At 40.6% G+C, this 22,601-nt stretch overlaps 1 protein-coding gene and 1 long non-coding RNA gene across 3 annotated transcripts in view; one reads left to right on the top strand and one right to left on the bottom strand.

Moving 5' to 3' along the window:
• The window catches only part of LOC122803376, a 752,949-nt gene that overhangs the window by 574,638 nt on the left and 155,710 nt on the right, over positions 1-22,601 (bottom strand). The window lies entirely within an intron of this gene.
• Positions 1,128-22,601, top strand: part of CRYZL1 (crystallin zeta like 1) — a 951,914-nt gene continuing 930,440 nt past the window's right edge. For both annotated transcript variants that reach the window (XM_044072955.1, XM_044072954.1), the window contains exons 1-2: positions 1,128-1,209; positions 21,602-21,679. In XM_044072955.1, coding sequence (XP_043928890.1) covers positions 1,144-1,209; positions 21,602-21,679 — 144 coding nt within the window. In that variant the 5' untranslated portion in view covers positions 1,128-1,143. The remainder of the gene's footprint in view (positions 1,210-21,601; positions 21,680-22,601) is intronic.

Raw genomic sequence — 22,601 nt, 5'->3', positions numbered from 1 at the left:
ACTTAGTAAGCTGATAGAATAATGGGCTTTACACTGACATGAATTTTCTGAAGAATATGACATTTGAAACCATCATTATTTTCTGACTTTAATTCTTAGTGATGTTGCAGTGATTTGACAGACCAAAAATATGAGGCAAAAATCTGGACAGTTGAGTGGTAAGATGCTGTGTCATTCCTAAACTTGTACTGCTCCTCGGGAAGAATTCAGAGGCCTTCTAGGTAAGTTTTTAGCTGGAAGCGATATAGCCTTCTCCAAAACCATTGACAGAGGTGACAGCAGATACATTGGACTATATGGCTCAAGAAGATGCTTTGAGCCTTATTTGGGTAATGTAATGACAGTGGAAGACTTGCATAGTTCCAGGAAGGACCACAACTACAAGAAAGTAGTATGACAATGGGATATGCTCCTAAAAGTATCTTTATGAGCCTGTAAGAACTTAGGATATAACCTTCTGGATCCCTGCTGCTTTTAATTAGGTTTAGCCTTTAGTCAGTAGTTGATTCCCGAAGTGTTATTTACTGGATTCCAAAGTCATTAAGATAGTCTGGTACTGGTAATTGAGGGATTCAGTAGATGTTTATTGTTAATATAAGATCCATTTAGCAGCCTAGGTGGCTACTGAGATATGCTGAAGATCTGCAACCATGTTAAAACAACTACTAGAATAGCTTTCTCTTTATCTGTCAGTTTTCATCTACATAGATGTATGTGACAAGTGGCACAGTGGTGTAGTGGTTAGCATTGTCACTTCACAGCAAGAGGTTCTCCAGTTCAGTTCTCAGCTGGGGTGCCTTCTGTGTGGAGTCTGCATGTCCTCCCTGCATTCACATGGGTTTCCTCCAGGTGCTTTGGTTTCCTCCCACATACCAAAGACTTGCAGTAGGTGGACAGGACACTATAAATTGGCCCTAGGTGTGAATTTCTGCTTGCAGATGTGGTGCACTCTGTGAGGAGGGTTGGGCCTTGGGCTAGCAACCTGAGCTCATAAAACTTGTAATTGCTATAGAAACAGCGAGCACTGAAAGGTGCTTGTTGCCCGATGTACCACATGGTGCGTAAACAGGAAAGAGAGAGAGATATGTGGCATGCATGCAAACTAGAACTTAATCAGTGTTTTTGTTTCCCCTTTAGGTCACTATGAAGGGACTTTACTGTCAGCTAAGTGAACATGGAGAAGATGCCAGTTTTGTGTTTCAGGAAGTGGTAAGCATATTGGTAACATCTCTCTATTCCTTACAGCAAGATTTGGCAGTTAGGTCCTGCTCGCCAATTTCATAATTTGCTTGCTCGTACCAATGTTAAATTTTTGAAACACCTTTATTGAATTATCACTTGTGACATAGGCAAATTTACATTTATATAAATGTAATCAAGCTATATTAACAACTTCTCCTTTACAAACATCACATATGTGTTACATAAATTATTCAATTCCTGCCTTCTCTTAAACCTCATTCATCCTCTGAAACATTTTTGTGTATGCATTGTTCCCACAATTTCCATTTTCTCTGTGTAATTTACTCCTACCCTTTTCTGAAGATCACACTTACTGTTCTTTTATCTCTGTTACAATATTCACTACTCACAGCTGGTTTAGATTTTGATTTCTATTTTCTCGTAATTGCTTTTTTGCAGCCACCAGAATTAAACTTAAGAAGGCCTTACTATGTCTAGGCAATTCAGGTCCTGTATCCCAGCTCAAAAATCCTTTCCGTAGTTAGTCATTTGCTCACCCAGTATTCCTGACAGAGTACTCTGTAAGGAATTTTTACTCTGCTAATTCATTACACTCCCAGATCATATGTTCCCAGTTACCTGTTTCTTTCCTATCATACTTCCAATGTTTGCCATCTTCTTAAGGAAAAATTATTTGGTGTCTCCTTGGGGTCTAAAGTATCCATGCAAATACTTCCAGGCAAAAATCCTTAATCTTAAATCTTCTAGGTTTTGTTGCATATTTGAGAGCCATACATGTATCCCCCCATTGTTTCTTTGTGAATTACATATCTGAACTCTCTTCCCTATCTTTTCTGACCTATTCTAATTTGATTCTTAAAGTCATACTACAGTATTTTATATACCCTACTAATTATCCTTTTTTTAACAGAAGCCTCTGTTCTAGATTCAACTAAAAACTCAACCAGTACAGGTCTTTTAGAATTTCCCTATCCTTTTCTCTTTGTCTATACTCTAGTATCAATCCCTGATAGGGAAGGCAGTCACTAGCCTGCAATCCAAATGTCTTTTTGGCATCTTTCCATTCTGTTACCTTTACTTCTCTAGTTATTTGTTCCCGATATGTTTGTTTCTTTGCTATCTTCCTCCAGTAAACTCTAACTTCCCTCTTGTCTATTCCCTATACCCCTAATTGCAGTCAACCCTATCAGCAGAATCTCTTTTCTCAATTCCCATCTTGATTTAGTCCTTGGTGTACTTTCAGCTACTTTATGAATATAATATTCTATATGACTGTTGTTTTCCTTAAGGATCTGCATTCAAATCCAGGTCTTTCCTTATTTCTTGAATTACCTTGTTTCATCATCATCCCTTTCCACTTTGAATTGTAGCTTTCTGTATGTGTTATAAGGCCATTGACCGCATAGCTCTAAAATATTTTCAAATCAGGTAATCTTAAACTTCATTGTTCTATTGGGACGATCAACTTATCTCACTTGAATATTGCCTTTTCCCCCCCCAAGTAAAATTCTTCAACTCTTTAATTACTATCCAAAACTTCTCCTCTGGTTGATTAAAATATATGCCTGACCTGTGTATAAAACTTAAGGGACTAAAAATATTTTAATGCTTGTATTTTGCTATCCATATCCATAGGTAAGAGCTTTCAGTTTCTCAGTTTTAAGCTTATTATCTCTTCTTTAGTGTCTTCTGACATATCCTTAGCTGCCATAACTAAATCCTTTTTAAGCCATACTACTAAATACTTCATTTTATCATGTTCCCATAAATATGGGTATTGTTGGACCTATTCTTGTGGGGATACCCATATTTATGGGGACATGATAAAATGAAGTGTGCTTTTCTGGTTCCATCTGATAGAAAATAATATCAGTTGCAAATAAATACAAATTTTCTTGAACACCATACCAATTATATCCTTGAGTTTTTGAGTCTCTTATTTTCATTGCCAATGGTTCTAAATATAATGCAAATGACAAAGGGGAAGGAAGACACCCCTGCCTGGTTCCTCTTTTCAGACACAACCTGTCAGAGAGGAGCCCTCCCACTTTGATTTTTGCCTACAATCCCCAGATAGCCTTCTAATTAAAGCATTATGGTATCAGGAAATGAAAATGCTTCCATAGCCTTACTCATTAAATCCCAGCTTACTCCGTCAGATTCTTTCTCTGCATCATGACCCACCAATAGCGGTGGTATTTTCATAGATTTTGCTTCTCTCTGGATCATCATTTTCCCCTCCACAAAACTACATTGGTCCATATTTATCAGTTTTGGCATCACTTTTGCCATTCTTTAGCCATTCTAGACATAAATACTTTACAATCATGGTTTAAAGTTGAAATGGGCCTATATTAAGTTAGATCAGATGGCTGTTTACCATCATTAGGTACTATAGCTGCCACGGCTTTTTCCAGGATGATTGTGCTTCCCCTTTTAAAATACTGTTAAACAAAACTTTCCACATTATCACTTTCTTCCCTCCTAGATTCCAAGCATCCACTGGAATACTATCTATTCCTGGAGACTTTCCTGTAGATTGGTTATACAGCAACATTTTTCATCTGATTGCCTATCTTAATTGTTAGTTGTTGAGCTTCATCTACCTCTAAACTTGACAGAAGTCTTTCAAAAATATTTATATTTGTGCTTTTTCTTAATTTCCCCGCTTTTCTGTTTTATAGAAATTTTCATAAAATTTATGAAATATTTCAAATACCTTTACAGAATCTCTGGTTATTTTTTCTTGTTACAGGCTCCCTAAGTTGGGCAACAACCCTTTCTACTTTCTGTTGTCCAAGCCATTGTGCCAAAAGTTTTTGTGCTCTGGAGTTATTAAAAACAGTTGCGTAACATCAATCTTTTAAACTTGTGCATATTATTCATGTATGTCCTCATTTTCACTTTAGCACTCTACAGTTGTGCCTCTTCTTGTTCTGTGAGATTCCCCTTATTTTGAAATACTTGAACAAACATTTGTCATCTCTAAAAATTCTTATTTCGTAACCAGATCTCTCTCTTCTTTTATTTCTACCCTATTTTTAAACTCCACTTTCATTTTATCCCATTCACTGGCTATAACCTGTGAAGTACTTTCCATCTTCTGTAATAACTCCTGGATAATTTCTACTACCCATTTTTTTAATTCCCCTCTTTTTAACAGGTCGGTGGGGAAGTGCCAGTGTCTCATCTTTACTTCATTACCTTGCATTTTTATCTTGGTCATTTTAGTGCATGATCTGAAATAGTTTATTGGATGTGTATCAAAGTTCTCAATTACATGGACATGTTCTTGTGAAATATGATTTTTTTCAAGTCTAGCTTAATGTACCATGGGGAATAATATGTAAATTCTCTGAGTTCCTACTACTGAATTCATGTTTTGCATACCAAACATTTCCATAAATTTCTTCAAAAGTCTACCATCTCTTGTTACATTTTCCCTTCTGTGTTAGCCAGATATATCCTTAATTGGAAATCAAATTCCAGTCCCCAGCAGTGGGTCTATATTACATCTGCAAAAGACATATTCATTGAATACATCTTCCACAAAAAAAGACGAAAGTCACTTCAGCGAACCGCAGAAGTTTTCTCACAGTTTGCAAACACCAGCCTACCAACCGTCCAGAACACACAACAGACAAACTCAAATCCCACACCACCAATGGGGTAATACTCCCCTTACAAGGCACCAGATTGCACCACAGTAGGGAAGTATAGGGTTTAGTGTGGGTGGCAGTAGGAATTTTTTTCAAACCGGAAAACTTTTTAAGAAGTTTTGAAGTAATTTTTTTCATTGGTTGTTGTTTGCGGAAGACTTATTCGATAAAAACTTCTTTTGCAGACATAATATAGACCCCCCCCCACCCACCAGTAAGTAATTTTCCCTATTGAAAGTCTATTATTTCTCCCAAAACTGCTAAAACTCTGAAATAGCAGTTTTAGGTGGAATATAAATACATGCCAGCATAATCTTCATCCATTGCTAGTATAAATCTGCCATCCAAGTGGGAGACTTCTCCCCCCACACCCACCAATGTGGGGGGCTGTACCCTCCTCACTAGGAATTAATGTACCAACTCTTCTTTTCCATCCCTTGTAGGCAGAATATCAAGTTTAGGTTGGTGGGCAAGTATTTTTTCAAACCGTGGGAAAACTTCCACAGTTCGCTGAAGTAATTTTTCATTGGTTGTTGTTTGCTTTGCTATTTGCACCCTGCATTTTTTAACATGACTAAGTATTCTTTCATTTTTGTCTGCACCTGTGAGACCATTCACATTCTAAGGTAATATAGAAAGTGTTGCCATTGTGGTAAGAAGTCAATACGCCCACCTGTTACATGGGAGATTTTTTTAAATCTAGAAAATAGGGCCAACATCAAATGGAGGGTTGCCAAATAAAATAAATTTATTGCATAAGCATATCCAAAACAACTGAGGGAGACAAACACCCCTAGTAAAGCACAAAAGTGCTCTGGAAAAAGGAAGCAAACTGGTTTTGGCTATTATTAGCCTTATTCAGTGCACAAACCAGAATAGACTGGCCCTATTTTCTAGATTTGTCTGTTTTCTTGGGCATTGGCACTTGCTGTACTTGTGAGGAGTTTGGACTGAGATTTTTTTAAATGTCTATTTCCAGCTTTTGTGATAGAAAAATCCATTAATGTTTAGCATGTTAATCCTTTATATATTTTTTCTTGTCAACATTGGAACCTATATCACATTTTACTAGACTTTTTGGAGAGTTTTTATTTAAAAAACACCACAGAATACCCACAGAACCTGTTAATATAAACACCATAACTATGTACATCTTCAAATAATGAAGCTTAATCCTCCTACTAGGAATTGTTTTGACAAATAAACAGCTGCTAACACAAGCACTAAGTAACCTGAAGTTGGGGTTATCCATGCCAAGGCACATGTTATTGCCTGTGCTTCTACTTGCACTAACTGGCGTCTTTTTTTTTTTTTTTTTTTATTCCCCCCAATGTGAAAACTATTTGCTTACTTTTAGCCTTGAAGAAACCAGTGTTCTATATTTTATTGATCTGTTAGCCACTTGTCTCCATGGAAAAGTAAAAGAAAAAGGAAAAATGTAGTCCTCTGTTTCAGCCTGAAAGATAAACTGGAACATTTATTGCTAATTTTTCACTATAGTTGTTGTCATATTTACTTGTTTCCACTTAAAATTTGTTATTAGATTAAGTCAAGGGTCTTAATCCAGACATTTGCCTATGCAAAAGAGAGAGAAAACAGATCAGCACTACATTTATTATGATCTGTGCACTTTTACACCCCATCCCCTTCTCAGAAACCCAAGGTTACAGCCTGTTAAGTTAAACATGCTTTTCTTTGTGCACTGTAATGCCTACATTTCTTAATACAAAAAAAAAGAAAGAGGAAGAAAAAAAAGAAATCTGTTTACTTTAATAACTTTGTTACATACACTAAAATACTTCAGCATAAAATATGCTATGTATATTGTGAAAAGTTTCTTAGAAATACTGTTAAGAAACAAAAAAATTGATGTTCATCATGTTTCACTGTTGCAGTCATTACACTTGGGTTATCCTGCTGGCAGGCTACCCACAGTCTGCCTGAATTCCAAAGTCCTGGTCCAACGCCATTTTCTTCAGTCTTTCTTGCCGCGCGGTGCCCGAAGCAAAAGCAGCTCACAAGTGCTGGTTGGCTGACTCCTGAGATTTTCAAAACTGAATTTCAGATCCGAAGTCTTCATTAAAGCCAAGTACCCCATTGGGGAAACTTTTTTCTTGCTCCAGACCGATGTCAGAAAAAGTTAACAATTGTATTTCTTGTGGGAAGCAAATACCTCATAAGGATTTTCATTCTTACTGTATTCCTTGCCTAGGCCCTGACCACAACGTTGCTAGCTGTCGGTTTTGCACTAGATTTAACCAACCTATTAAGCGTCGGTTCGATTTTGCCTTTCATTACTTTGGCCGAAGATTTAATTATATAATGCAGTCGGAACAGCCGATGACCAAAGTTTACAAAAAGCACAAGGAAAAGAACAGGCATCCAAGGTCCAAAACCGACGACGAGGCCTCCGCTAGGCCAGTCGCTGGTTCTCAGTGAGGCGCTTTTGCAGCCCCTGACACCCACTACCTCAGAGTCACAGGCCGCTTCCGACTCCCACATGGAGCTGACTAGGCCTCTGGATACTCAAGGTATTGGACATTCGGAAACTATTCCCTCAGATGGGTCTGGAGCTGCTGAGCAGGCATCTGCTTCTGAGGGTGTTTTCAGACCTACACAGTTATATGTTAAGCCAACCTCAGCTTCAAAGGCAAAGACTAAAGCAGCTCTAAAGGCAAAGAAACAAGTACAGCATTCTCCTGCAGACTTCCATGCCTAAAAAACTGATGCTTAAAATGGCCGAAGACCTAATTACCTTGATCAGGGGTTCCCATCCCCCTCCAGATAAGAGGCCTAGGCAAGAGGCAGAATATGAATATTTAGATCAGGTTTCCATTTCCTCTGATTCCTCTTCTGAACAGGGATACTCCATTCCTCCCTATGAGGATTCTGATACTGAAGAGTCTATTCCTTCAGCCTCTCCTCCTGAGGATTACTCTTTTGGGGAAACCCTTCACACCATGAGGGAACACTTTCACTGGGAGAGCCAAGAGTACTCAGAATCTAAGAAAAGGCTCAGACTTTCTTTTACTTCCTCAGCACAGACCTCTTATTATTCCACCTGTTCTAGACCTAGTAGATGATGTATTTTCAGAGTCCAGCCTGTCTCCTGACTCTTTACCCCCTGCCCCTAAGCCAGACAGATACTACAGGGTTCCAGATTCCTAAAATTTCTATATAAAAACCCTGCTGCTGACCCAGAAACTATATCTCAGGGTCCCAAAGGGGTCAAGGCTTCCACTGCAAAAAACCCTGTCCCCTCTGATAGGGGCACTGGACAGATGGGGGAAAAAAGTTTACACTTCTGCTACCTTGGCTGTAAGGGCTTTAAATTGTCAGTTTCATATGCTTAAATATCAGCAATATTTAATGTCACTGCTAAAACAGAAAATGTTGACAAATTCTGAATGTGCAGATAACAAGGAAATGCAGGATTTATTGCATGCAGCTGAACAAGTGGGAAAATATACTTTGCAATGTGGTTTTGATTCACTGGAGGCCTCTTGAAGGGCCGCTGTTATGGGTACTGTCATTAAAAAGCATGCTTGGTTAAAGGAACAAAATCTGCCTGATCATGTTAAAGCAAAATTATTGGATGCTCCTTTACAGCATGATACTTTGTTTGTTTGGTGTTAAGGCAGAAGAGGTGTTGAAGAAAATGGAGGACAAAGTGAAATCTATGCAGACAGTTAAGGATTTCTTACAGGTACAACCACCCAGATTTAGCAGGAACTGGCCTTCAAAGAATTGGTCCTTTCCAGTGTCAGACAGGCCACAAAGAGGCAGATACAGATGCCCTAGAGGCAGATCCCAGCCCTAAGGCTCATACAGGCCTAAACAATGGGATGCTTCTACCTCCAAAAGCAGAGAAGACAAATCACAGCCATATAGAAAACAGTCCCAATGACATTCCTCTGCCAATACCAAGCACTTATCTTTTGGCAGCTCCCTTAGGGGGGAAACTAGCACTTTTTTTCACAAAATTGGCATATAATCACCCAGGACAAATGGGTCTTGAATATAGTGTCCCAGGGCTACAGGTTCCACTTTCACACCCTGCCAAAGGCAAAAGGTATGCCAGACCTGCCACAAAATCAATGGGCAGAGGCACAAAAACAAGTTGCATCCCTCATGGACATGAGGGCCATTCAGCGAGTACCACAGCAAGAGCAGGGACAAGGATTTTACTCGACTATTCCTGGTGCCCAGAAAGGACAAAGCCTGGAGACCAATACTGGACCTGTCTATTCTAAACACTTTTCTGGACGTTCCAAAATTCAAAATGTTGACTCTGCAGCAGCTTCTGCCCATGCTGGTTAAGAAGGCTTGGCTTGTAACTTTGGACCTAAAAGAGGCATACCTGCATGTCCCAATCATACAAAATTGCAGACGATACCTCAGATTCATAGCTGGATCAATGCACTATCAATTCTCTGCACTGCCCTTTTGGCTTATCTACTATGCCCAGGGTCTTCACAAAATGCCTGGCACCAGTAATTGCATTTTGAAGACAAAGAGGAATTCAAATATACCCTTACTTGGACGACTGCCTTATTAAAGCAGAGAACAAAGACAATCTACTGAAGCATTTGGCGTTTGTAAAAAGATTACTAATTTGCCTAGGGTACACGGTAAACGAAAAGAAATCAAAACTAGTACCCTCTCAAGAGATAATATTCCTGGGTGCAAGCTTAAATACAACTGCCCAGATGGCTTATCTCATGCCAGACAAACAAAGGCAACTGACTTCTTACTTAGAAATGTTGGCAACAAAGACCCAGTTATCTGCAAGAAAAATTCTGCAGGCTTTGGGCTTCATGGCTTCCTGCATTCTACTAATTCCATATGCAAGACTGCATATGAGGAAACTACAATGGTATCTAAAAAGTGTTTGGACTCAACATTGCCACAGCCTGAAAACTTTTACCCTCATTCCCTGCCTGCGACAGGAGTTTCGATAGTGGGCAAAGGCCTGTCACCACAACAAGGGACAGCCATTCACTCTAACCACGGCCAGGCAAACACTAACAGCAGATGCATCAGATTATGCCTGGGGGGCCCACATGGCAGGAAAATGTATTCAGGGAGCATGGCCAGCAAGCCAAATGCATCTTCATATCAATCAAAAAGAGATGCTAGCTGTTCAGAATGCCCTGACAGCCTTCAAGGATCTACTTCATCCAGGACAACTACTGGTAAGGACGGGCAATACTACAGTCATGTGGTACATAAACAAGCAGGGAGGCACACATTCCTACCCCCTCTGCAGACAAGCCATAGCTTTGTGGAACACAGCATTGATTTATCAAGTACACCTGCAAGCACAATTCCTGCCAGGAAAGACAAATACTCTGGCAGACGAACTAAGCAGAAATCTCAAGGATCCTCACTAGTGGAAACTAGATCCACAAATCTTCAGCATGATAACAAGGAAATGGGGATGCCCAGACATAGATCTATTTGCCTCCCCACACAACTGCCAACTACAGAGATTCTGCACAAGGACTTCTTACAAACAAGCATGGAAAGTGGATGCCCTATCATTCAGCTGGAAAACCCTTACAGTATATGCCTTTCCTCCACTGCCTCTCCTCTCCCCAAGGTACCCCTAAAGGTCAGACAAGAGAAGCCAAAAATGATATTGATTGCCCCAGACTGGCCACGCCAGCACTGGTACCCAATCCTAAAGAGCTTGTCTCAAGGCCCAGCCTGGACATTACCCCAAATTCCTCATTTGCTGACCCAACAAAACAATCAGATCCTGCACAGCCAACTCAGAACTCTAAATCTGGCTGCATGGCTGATAATTTAACCATTCAGAACACACCTCTCTCTAAAGCAGTTATGGATGTTATTTTGGAGGCCAGGAGGCCCAGCACCAGAAAATCTTATACAGAAAAATGGAAGAGATTCTGTGCTTGGAACCAGTCACAAGGAATGGACGCGCTTGTACCAAATATTCCTCAGATTTTACAATACCTAACTGAGATGCTGTACAAAGGCCTATCCTTCTCATCAATTAAGATCCATGCCTCTGCCATTTCAGCTCATTACAATACGGATCCACCTATTTTTTCACATCCACTGCTAAGGCAGTACCTCAGAGGGGCCAAAAACATAAGACCTCCAAGGAGAGCTCCAGCACCTGCATGTGACTTCAATTTTGTCTTGGAAAAGCTCACACTGCCTCCTTTTGAGCCAGCCAATACAGCTGAGATAAAATACTTCTCATGGAAAACGGCTCTCCTCCTAGCAATAACCTCAGCAAGAAGAGTCTCAGAGTTACAGGCACTAATGGCTGTGGAACCTTTTATTATTTTCCATCCGAGCAGGTTTTCTCTAAGGACAAACCCAACATTTATGCCTAAGGTAGTGTCCAGTGTGGCTCTTAACCAAACAATTAATTTGCCTACCTTTTATCCAAACACACAGAATAAGGGGGAGAGACTTCTGTATTCTTTGGACATACACAAACAGCTATGCTTCTACTTGGACAAAACTAAAGCCTTCAGAAAGACTGAGCAACTCTTAGTGCCATATACTGCAGGATCACAAGGAAAAGCTATTTCAAAGCAGACTATTTCAAAATGGATAGGCCATTGCATTCGTTTCTGCTATTCGCATCATGGCAATTCAGTGCCTAAGGGCATTAGACCACACTGAACCAGAGCAGCAGCCACTTCAGCAGACTTCCTCAGAGGAGTACCAACCAAGGACATTTTGGAGGCTGCAACTTGGACTTCAGTGCACACTTTTACAAAGCACTACCACTTACCTCTTTACTCTAAATCCAGAGCAGGCTTCGCCACTGCAGTTCTGCAGGGCCTCATAGCCACTCTTAATTCTATCTAGGCCCAGCCAACCAACCTCAGCTTTGGGATTCAATCCAAGTGTAATGACTGCAACAGTGAAACACGATGAACATACTACAGTTGTGTACCTACCATAAATGTAGATGTTCAAGTGTATTCACTGTTGCAGTCCAGGTTACCCTCCCTCCATCCCCCTTTCTTTGCTGGGACTTATCTGTACTTCTCTATTCTATACAACCTATGTGGTGTATTTGCTTGTAGATGAAGGTAATGTTTGTTAGTGCATGCTTTTTTATCAGAATTTTTAGCCTACCCTTTTGGGGGCACCTGACATCTGGGACAAGAAAAACTGAAGAAAATGGCGTCGGCTGCATCTTTTATACCCCTGGCGCACTGACGTCAGGGAAGAGGCGACAGCAACCGACGCCGGACCAGGACTTTGGAATTCAGGCCAACTGCGGGTAGCCTGCTAGCAGGATAATGACTGCAACAGTGAATACACTCTAACATCTACATTTATGGTAGGTACACAACTGTACTTTTTCCTTTGTAGCCTTTTTCCTTCTCCTCCCCCCAAAGTCCTTTCAAACATCAGTGACATGAAGTGAGCCAAATACCTTTCAGTTCCCCGCAAGTTAACAAAGTCAAACAAAAGTCCACTCTTTCTATGTATTCTTATGCAGCTGTATTTCACAAATATGATTGTTGCTTTGCAGTCCCACATTCTCTAATTTCAGTGTTGCTGGTTTTCTTCCCGTTTATCTTCATGTCCCAACTCCAGATTCAGTTCACTTCCACAGTACTCCCAAGTCTTCTGTTCAACTCCTGTGCTTTTCTCTGTCAAACATTTTCCTTTGGAACAGTGGAAAAGGTTTCACTTGCAGTCTCTCTGTGTGCTTTAGTATTAGAAGAATTCCCTTGTGCTTGATGGCTCATTTTTTTGGACAAACTTTGCATTTCCTACTTAGCCTGTTCTGCTTCAAAAAATAACTTTGAACAACTAGGAAAAAAATATTCTGAAGACAGCTGGATAAAGCAGCTTGAATCTCACACCTTCCTCTCGATATTCCCTAATTACTGGAATAAAATTGTTTCTGTTCTGCCTGCTGTACAGTGAATAATCATTTTTCACAAGCACTCTTAATGTCTCCAACTTTTAATACTTTGCATTTTTACCACAGTTTTGTCAGTATTAACTCTTTCTACTGGTTGTTTTACACCTTTACTAATAAGGTCTTGCCTGTTTTATCATGTCCATATTTGGAGTGCACATACAGTTAACAATTCCTGCTGTGGAATATCAGTCAATTTGCTTATTTGTGCCTTCATAAAATTAATAGTTTGTTCCTTCTAGTTTCTCTGGTACAGCAGGAAATCTCAGACTTTCTCTACCTGCCCTGTCCTCTAATTCTACCGTTTTTTGAAACATCTCTTCTTTAGCAGTCTCTTACTCAGCCAGCCTTTTCTTCATGTTGACCTTTGATTTTTTTGCAGTTTTATCAGCTCCTCTGAATATCTTTTTAAAGCTTCTTACATTTTCCAGCCTTTTGTTATTTGAGTTGTTCTACTCCTTCAGTGTTTTGTTTATTTTAATCATCTCTGAGCACATTTGACTCATTTTTTCCTCTAGATTACTGAAGCCATGTCTTGTACCAAAGCTGGAGCTTGAACTGCTTTTTGCTCAACAGCTGCAGGATTCTTCCCAGTCATTGTTTTCTCTTCACTTTTTGTAGTTGATTTTATTTCAAGCTGCCTCATTTCTTTGCAGACATCCAGGCATTGTACTTAATAGCCAGCAAATGAATTTTACTCAAGCTGACAATATCACTGGCCATTGTTTCTCAGTTTCTATTTTCACACAGGGAGAGCTGATGTTGTTGATCAGTGTGCAGCCATCTTGGAAGTTCTTGTACCAGTGTTACATTAATGTTTTTGTAGAACATCTGACTGGTCAGAATCGGTTATCAAGTTAAAATGAACCTCAGGGCCATTTTAAAGTAGGAACCAGTTTTATTCTTTTTTTTTTTTTATTTCCACAGTTATGTAATGTGGTACTATAAACACAGTGACATTTTCCTCTTTGTGTTCTACATCATTCCCTCACCAGAGGACTTGAAAGGTGAAGCACTGCCAGGTTGATTTTTATCTAACCTTAGAATATCTTTTTTTGATTTGGATCCCTTTTCTTTGAAAAGGTTGACAGTTCTGGGTTCCAGATGCCAGAATCCTGGAGTATGAATCTTAAAGAAATGTGTGCATCTACGCTGAGTTTCAGCCTGCTGGCTCCTGCCTTGGGGATAAATATCCATTGAAACTTTCTCTTGGTTAAAACCCAGGGTTCTGCTCTACCATATGTGGCAGGTGAATAGGACCCTTCCTCTTATGGCCCGCTTTAGAGGACTGTGCACCGATGCAACGTTTCTCCACAACAAATCTAGAATCATTTCAGATCTGTGTGATATTAATCTTGTTTTATTCAAGTAAACCTGGTTTGAAGTTGTGTGAATCATATGTTTCTCAGGGTAGTTCAGTAGCTAGTTTCACGTGGGGGTTGTCTTGCTTTCATTGGAGTCACTCCACTTACACCTCTGTGTTTATCTGATTGCCAGAGGCTTATTTTCTCAGTTGTACTTCTAGTACAAGACTTACATTCTGTGAATTTGTGCAGAACTGATTACTGGCGGTGTTGGATTCTATAACCATCTGATATACCAACTGATAAGTATATTCATTTGCACATGATTGTACTATACTGTAGTTTTATATTTGTTCTCTGTATTCTGTGTGCATTGTTTGTTTTTCTCCCTCCATCCCAGTTTTTGTGTATTCTTAAATTTGGTGGCTTTGGAATTGCGTGCCCTGCTGTAAAAATGATTTTGGTCACTCACTCCTCCCATTCCCACCTCATTTGCTCGCTCAACTGAGTGCAGTGAGATCATTTGGGAAGGATTACCCCCTTGCTACTTTGATTTTGGACACTCCTCCCTGTCCTATCTCATCAGCTCAGCCTACTGAGTACAGAGAAAGCATTTGGGAAGGCCAAACCCCTTAGCTTCTTAATCTTGAACTATCTTCTGTTTCCTTCCTCTCCAGTCACAAAAAAAATTACATTTTATTCAGCTGCCTTTAATGTAATTGTGCTCTTCCTACTTTATCACCTTATTTTTGCTATGTGCTCTTAAAGGTTCTAGTGCTTTTATTCTGCTTCATTTATTACTGCTTGGTAGTAGCCTGATTAAATGTATCTGTTATTCTAAGCATCTTTGTTTTGGTTTTAGCACTTGTGCTTCAAGCCAGTTACTTTACATTTAAGGTTTTTGTGGTCTACACGTTTGTGGACAAACCCTTATCAAAGCGCTCTCTACATAAGTCCAAGTATTCGGAACACAGTCTGGACAATTTCCATCAGTTTCTCCTGACAGCCTGGTTGACATAGGCATACTGAGACAGTGTAGCAACTGCCTCATGTTTGCTGACAGCCCTCACCACCTAGCACAAAGTTCTACTACTTGTGAGAAATTCATCTACATGAGTAACCTGGAATCCATACTCTCTTGCACCACAGTCAGTACTCCTGACAAAGAGAAGATTGCAGGCATAAAGACCACATCACTCTCTTCACATAGCCAAGCACAACACACACACAGCTTTACAGAGGTCCTCAATAAAAAATTACGTAAACAGCAGAGATCTCCAAAACACACTCAAAACATTCTGCACACAACACCAAACACCTCACACATAGCAGACAACACACACGTGTCCCACAAACATAGCCCATAAGGCAAAATAATAAACCATCACAGCCCATAAGGCATAACAATAAACCAAATGTACTAGTTATTGACAACTCGATTATAAGACACACCCATGTCCCCCTCACCAGGCTCAATAAGGAGAAGATCACTGTCAGTTGTCTGTCTGGTGCCAGAATCTGTCACATCACACACGCACTTAAGTCTCTCCACAAGTACAAGTATGACTGTCATTGTCCATGCTCGTGTAAATTATTTGAGATGTTCCTCCCTGGACTGTATGAACTGAGACATGATTGAGCTGTCAGAATGCATGTCCCAAGCAGGTATGACCCAGCCCTAAGCAGCATCCTACTTTTACCAAGAATGTTACCACAATACCAACAAAAAATAATTGACTTCAACAACTGGCATAGTTGCTGGTGTCAGGCCTCATTCCTTTGCCAGAGATGGCCTCCACCTGTCACCAGTGGGACTCCAGATCCTGGCCAAGGCTCTCACCTCCCCCATTGTGCTTTTTTTAGGCAATATCCCAAACACAAATCTTCCATCATAAAAGATCTGTTAACATACAAATTGAAGGTCATGCTGCTAAACACTATAAACGGGAAATGCACTTACTGGAGGGTCTCCTGGCACTGGAAGATGCCAGTGTCTTTGTGGTCACGGAAACCTGGTTCAGGGCTGCGGAGAGCATCCCTGCCTTACCAGTCTATACCTCATTCCACACATTCTGCCCCCCCAAAATGAGGCCAGGAAGACTAAGGGTGGTGGAGTCGCTATCTTCATTAAGTACAGGCATGACTCCAGACTGGTCTGCCAACATGATGCACTGGAACTACTCCAGGTGCAACTGACAAGTTGGCAAGACACCCATCCAAGTTATAGCCAGCTATAGATCACCCTCCTTGACTCAGGGCACCCACTCCTCTTACCTGGATCTACTTGACTGCATCAAGGTACCCTCTAACACCCTGATCCTTGGTGACTTCAACTACCCCACCAAAGACTGGGTGAACTATTCCTGCAGTAATGTACTTACTCAACGATTCCTTGACTTCATCGTTAGTAATGCACTAGACCAGCTCGTCTCATCCCCCACAAAGGGTGATAACATTCTGGACTTCATTCTCTACAACATGAGCGACCACTGCACCACTGCCATTGTACATTCTTCCCTGGCAAGGTCAGATCATTGGACTGTCTCGTTTGAAGTTTCTATCCCATCCAACTCCCTCACCCCCAAGTCATAATCAAGCTAAAAACCTTCTCAAAAGCTTACTGCAATCTCCTAAGGGAGTGTATCTGTAGCATCACACCACTGCCCCACTCAGAGCATGCAGACAGCCAATGCTGTATACAAGCACTGTACAACTGCATGGACTTGGCCATACTCAACAGAACTAAAACCTGCTCCTCAAGGAAGCACAAACCTGTTTGGTGGAAATCCTGTATCAACAAGCTTTACAACAAAAGGAAGAAACTGTTGTCCAAGTGTAAAAATTAACAACTTCCAATTTGGAAAAACTCCTTCCTTCCTTAGCCTCAACAAGCAAATTAGATCACTAGTGAAAAACCTCCAAAGTCGATTATGAATCGAAACTAGCGTCTGAAACAAAGGGAAATCCCAAAGCCTTCTTCAGTTATGTTGGGAACCTCCATGGCAAAGCCCAGGTATGTTCTGAATTTGTACTTAACAGTATCACTTATACTGATCCTGTTGACTTAGCCAACCTGCTAGCAGATAGGTTTAGCTCAAACTTCACCCCCTGTCCCTGTCCAAAGGCTCTTTTTTTCATCCTCAATACTTGTCCTGCACCTCGCATCTCTGTAGATCAAGTGTTAAAGGTCCTATCCAAGGTAAAGAAGAAGCTTCCATGGGACCCGATAGTATCCCAGGCTGTATTCTGCACCATCTCCAGCAAGAACTGGCTTCGCCATTGAGCACCCTGTAATCAACCAAAGCCTAAGTACAGGCTTCATTCCAGCAGAGTGGAGAACTGCCATTGTCATCCCCTTGCACAAAGGTAGTGCCACTACTGACCATGGAAACTATTGCTCCATTAATTTGACAAGTCTGATCTGTAAAGCCATGGAGCATATTATTATGGATCTCATTAACAAGTACATAGGCAGTCTCCAAGCACTTGACCCCCACCCAGTTTGGATTTGTCAAGGGTAGATCTTGGCTATTGAACCTGGTTGACTTCTTTGAGACGGTCACCAAGGCCCTCGATGAGGGAAAGTCAGTACATACAGCTTACCTTGACTTGGCCAAAGCCTTTGATACAATCCCCCACTCGGGCATCATCGAAAAGCTAACACAACTTGGTGTAAATCCCTATCTCATCAGGTGGGTGGCCAACTGGCTCACCGATAGGACCCTAAAGGTCAAAATAGGCACCTCCACCTCCTGTAGAAGACCTGTCATAAGTGGGGTTCTCCAGGGATCTGTCCTCAGACCCCTACTGTTTGGCATCTACCTCTGAGGTCCAGGCAAAGACAAAAGCCCTGTGGCTGACCAAGTTTGCAGACTACTGTAAGTTGGGTGCTGTCATTGACTCCCCAGATGATAACCTACTGCAAGAGGGTCTCACAGCCCCTAATGACTGGTGCCAAAGTCATGGCCTCAAGCTAAATGCAAGAAATATGTATCCTCATACCATTTGGCAGAAACATGGTCCCTACTGATTACCATATCAATGGCAACCCCCTAAACACACAACCTGTGGTGAGAGACCTGGGTACTCCATTTAATACCGGTCTCACATTTGACCAAGTAGAGGCAGTGGTCAGAAAAGCCTTTTACTTGGTTCAACTCGTAAGTAAAGGGATTGCATCCAGAAAAAAAGAAGGTTATTACTGCTCTGTACTCCTCCCTCATTAGAGCAATAACAGCCCGTTTGGTATGTACCTCTCCAAATATCTGCACCAACTGGAAAGGCCACAGAAATACTTGACAAAGAGAATCCATGCCTCCAACACCTGTCTTATGCAGAGAGGCTCAAATCACTATCACTCTACTCGGTCACATACATATTGCTCAGAGGTGATCTGTGTCTCGCCTACAAGGCAATCTCAGACCCTGTTCTACTAGTGATGCGCCATATCTGTAAGTCTAACTCCTTGCACATTACCTGCTCGAAAGGACTGAATCTAATATTGAGACATCAACATAATCTGTTGGAGAGACAGGTTTGTCTGCCAGAGGCTGCCCTGTCTGGAACAGACTTCCCATACATGTCAGAGTACCTCGCTGACCCTTTTCAAATGCAACGTTGATGAGTGGATGGGAAACCAGAAATCTGTCTTAGGGGTTCCACCTGTGTCCCTCACTGACAAGGGCGACAAGTGCTGACTGAGGTTTCTTTTTGGGGGATAAACTCTTGGCTAGGCTTGTAAGGGCCCCAGGGCCATTAGACTAGTAACCTCCTATGATCCTATGAGGACAGCTTTAGCTGTCATATGGCTGATGCTATACCACCTGGGATCTGTGCCTGTCAGTGCCTTCGACAGGGTAGGATCAGGGATAGAGTAATCATTTCCTCTAATGCTGTTAACTGTTTGCCACTTGGAACACACATTCTTGTCCTGGCTGCTTGAGCAAACTGTAGGTTTCTATTCATCTACTGTTCACTTAGTTGTATGAGGACATCTTATAAGAGTTCATTGTTTTCCTCTGTGATTTGATGTTCACCCAGAACAGCAAGGTTCTGATGGTTTATTTTAGTACCAGAGTCAGTACTGATTTGGTGGTTCCTAACAAAAAAAATTGCATTATGAAGGGATTTAGGTGTGCTCATAGGAATCATAGGAAATTCATTGCGATTTTTTTCTTGTGACCAGGCTAATTTGGTCACTTGCCTTATTTTTCATATGTTTTTGCTTCCATTTGGTGACCTCATTAAAGAAGGTTTAGTATAACATTGCTGTGCTGATAACATGTCCCTCCCCTGTGTCTTTACTTTAGAACAAAATGTTAAGTGTGCATTTCTTTGTTGATTTATGGTACCATCAGCAATAGCCAAGTTTTAATTGGTTAAAACTTGCTTTCAAAACTGAGGCTAAGGCTGTGGCAGTTCATACTTCTTTGAGAACATAATCTGCTTTTTGATTTAATTTATTATTTTTTTTATAGTGGTGAACCGCTTATGCTTGTATGATCCTGGATAACCAGCTGATATTTGGGGACCAGATATTCAAAGTAGTTCATCATCTTGTTTCCATCTTTAGAATATTATGAGGACTAAGCAGTGTATTCCTGAAGAAGAGCTTTCTATAGTTGTTAATGCTCTGCTTTCATCCCACCTCAATGAATGTGATACCCTATACTTGGAACTTTGTGATAGTAAAATTGACCATTTGCAGATAGTTTAAAACTCAGTGGCTGGGCTACTTACAGGTATGTCACTTTGCCCTCATAAGGGCTTGTGTGTAACATGAACTAGTTCCTGATGTTTTACTGTATCATTTTTTAAAATGTTGGGAATGATACAGCGGTACATACTTGATTTAGGTCATGTGTAGCTGAGGGAATTTGTACTGCCATATTGCCCAATCTGGGCATAGTTCTTTGCCTCCTGGGAGCTGTTTGTGGTTCCAGAGGTCCACTGGAGATATCTGGTTCCTGTTTTTTGTTAATCAAACTCTACATCTCTAGAATGTACTGCCATGGTGGCTTGGGAAGTACTCTTCATTGGCCTGTTTGCACACTTCTTTTAAGACATTTGAATTTATATTTGGTGAGAGTATGGCTGATCAGTCTTGTAAGTTCTTTTAATTGCAGTGGCTAAAATGTTTTCTGGCAAAAGCATTGTTTTAATTAACTGCCAAAGTTTGATTATGTAGTTTAGTCTGTTACCATTACGTTTTTAATTTGCATTTATTTCTTTGTTCTATTGTGTAGTATTTGTGATTTATTTAATTAAGTACATTCATAAAATTGAAATTCAAGTTCTGAACCAAAACCATTTTTGAAGAATCTGTGACGTTGTTGCACATCATAATGATTTGTTTATCTAATTTATGATTGAAATGGTTTGATCTGTGAATTCTATTTCCAAAAACACCCTGTTAAATTTATTGCATAAACTTTATTTTGAAGCTGTATTAAGTTTTGGAATACTAACTACAGAACTGGGAAGGGAGAAAACTATTTTCTAAATGCCTCCAACCTGCAGAGGGAAGACTGGGTTATAGTTTTATCCATCTCCCTTATGACTGTGCAGCACATTTCATTGTACCTTTATGGTACTATCTCCTCTCTAATTTGTTTGAGAAAAAAGTTAAAACCTCAGTCAGTCTTGTTGATTTCAAATGCATTTTTTAGTAAACCATTTCAGTGGCACAACAGACATTCCTTGGTTTCTTCAAAACCAAAGGGACCCTATTCCCCTAACATGTAATAGAGGATAATGTTTAGTGCCTTTTGTGCAAAAGGGCATTTACTATACTGCATAATAGTGCAGGTCTGTCCATGAGCCGATTATCTAATCTGTCATCAAGCAGTTGTGATGCAGCTGTATGCTACTTGAAGACTCCTTGCACAAAATATTTCTGAGCTGTGTGCTACTCCTAGGGTCTCAGCATTGCATGCTTATGTGGGAGACGGACAGAGATGTATAAAATTAATAAGGAAATGTACAGGTCCATTTATGGTTTACTATATGAACTGCGAAATCTTATACAGCTGTCTTACTAGCCACCATGCATCTTTTCTCAGAAATGGTACCTGTGTCCTCTCATATGACAGTAAGTCTTTGTTTCCAGTGATGTTAGAGAGGAAACAGGCAGTTCTTGTCAAGTGTTTTATTTTATTTACAGTTTGGGTTTCTCTAGTTCATTTTCTTCTCTCCACATCCAGTGTTACAGATGGGTAAACTAAAAGCCAAAGAATTTGAATTACTGGCTCAGGAGAACAATGTGCAAATGATGGGACTACATCCAAATTGTCATTTGTAAGTGCCTATGTTGAGGAAGTTGAAAGGAAACTTATTTTTGAAAGTGAGATTAGCACGATTCTAATCAGGGTCTTACTGGATTCAAACCCAAGCCCTTATTTTTGAAGGTGTGGCTTGTAGACCTCTATCCTTGAACAATTTAGAAGAGAAGGCGTATGAATGCATACTGAAACTTAATATTTTCTTAATGGTTTGCTTTTCTTTTCCCATAGGTGCCACCTTCTGTACTTTTGGATCATTTTGTGAAAGTGCAAGTCAAAGCATGTGCCCTGAGTGCTGTTAAAACAAAGGTAATGTGTTGTTTTATTTATGAGCTTTGTTTATTTTCAATTAATAATGTAATGCTGCATAAGGGCGGCCATGGTGGTGCAGCGGTTAGCGTTGCCGCCTCACAGCAAGAAGTTCTCCGGTTCAATCCTCGGCTGGGGTGCCTTCTATGCGAAGTCTGCATGTCCTCCTTGTGGTTGCGTGGGATTCCTCCGAGTGCTCCGGTTTCACCCCACATTCCAAAGACATGCTGTAGGTGGATTGGACACTAAATTGGCCCTAGGCATGAGTGTGTGCCTTCTGTGGAAGGTTGGGCGCCAGGCTGGCAACTCAACACCGTAAAACTCCACTGCCAATCATGAGCAGACAGTGATCCGCTGTGGCGACCCCTAACTGGGAAAAGCCGAAAGAAGAAGTGTAATGCTGCATAAAATCTCAGGTTGAATATTTTTTTCTTTCTAAAGTGTACTTTTATTATTAAAACTCAACATTTTCTCTTGTACTGCAGAACAGGTGGAGGTAGTGCTTTTCTTTGATGTAGCTGTTTCTGCTGAAATTGTACTTTTAGTTGAATCACTGTCTTAAAATTTTCATGCTTTGGCTACTGAGCATTGACTTGTGCCAGTGACCTACTTTAGGATGGAGTCTAGATCTCATCAGGGGTCATCTTGAACAAGGAGATGTTGATTTAAGGCTACTGTTCTCCTTCCAGGGAGAGACATAATTATCTACAGCTTGCATCTCTCCTCAGTAGGAGACCAAAGCACAGCATACTGTTACCAACAGCCCGAATATTGACAGTGATGCATAAGTGCAGCATGTTGGTTCTTAAACGTGTATTTACATGCAGTCACAGACAGTACGTGGGAAGGGCAAGAAAACTGACTTGGCAGACCTGCTGATGACACTGTGATGTTATTGTGGGAATGTTGACTAAAATTAGCT

The sequence above is a fragment of the Protopterus annectens genome, chromosome 5.part1, assembly GCF_019279795.1.
Source record: "Protopterus annectens isolate FY-2018-M chromosome 5.part1, PAN1.0, whole genome shotgun sequence".
Lineage (NCBI taxonomy): Eukaryota > Metazoa > Chordata > Ceratodontiformes > Protopteridae > Protopterus > Protopterus annectens.
The sequence above is the reverse complement of the archived record's forward strand: the minus strand, read 5'-3'. Positions and strand labels throughout refer to the sequence as shown.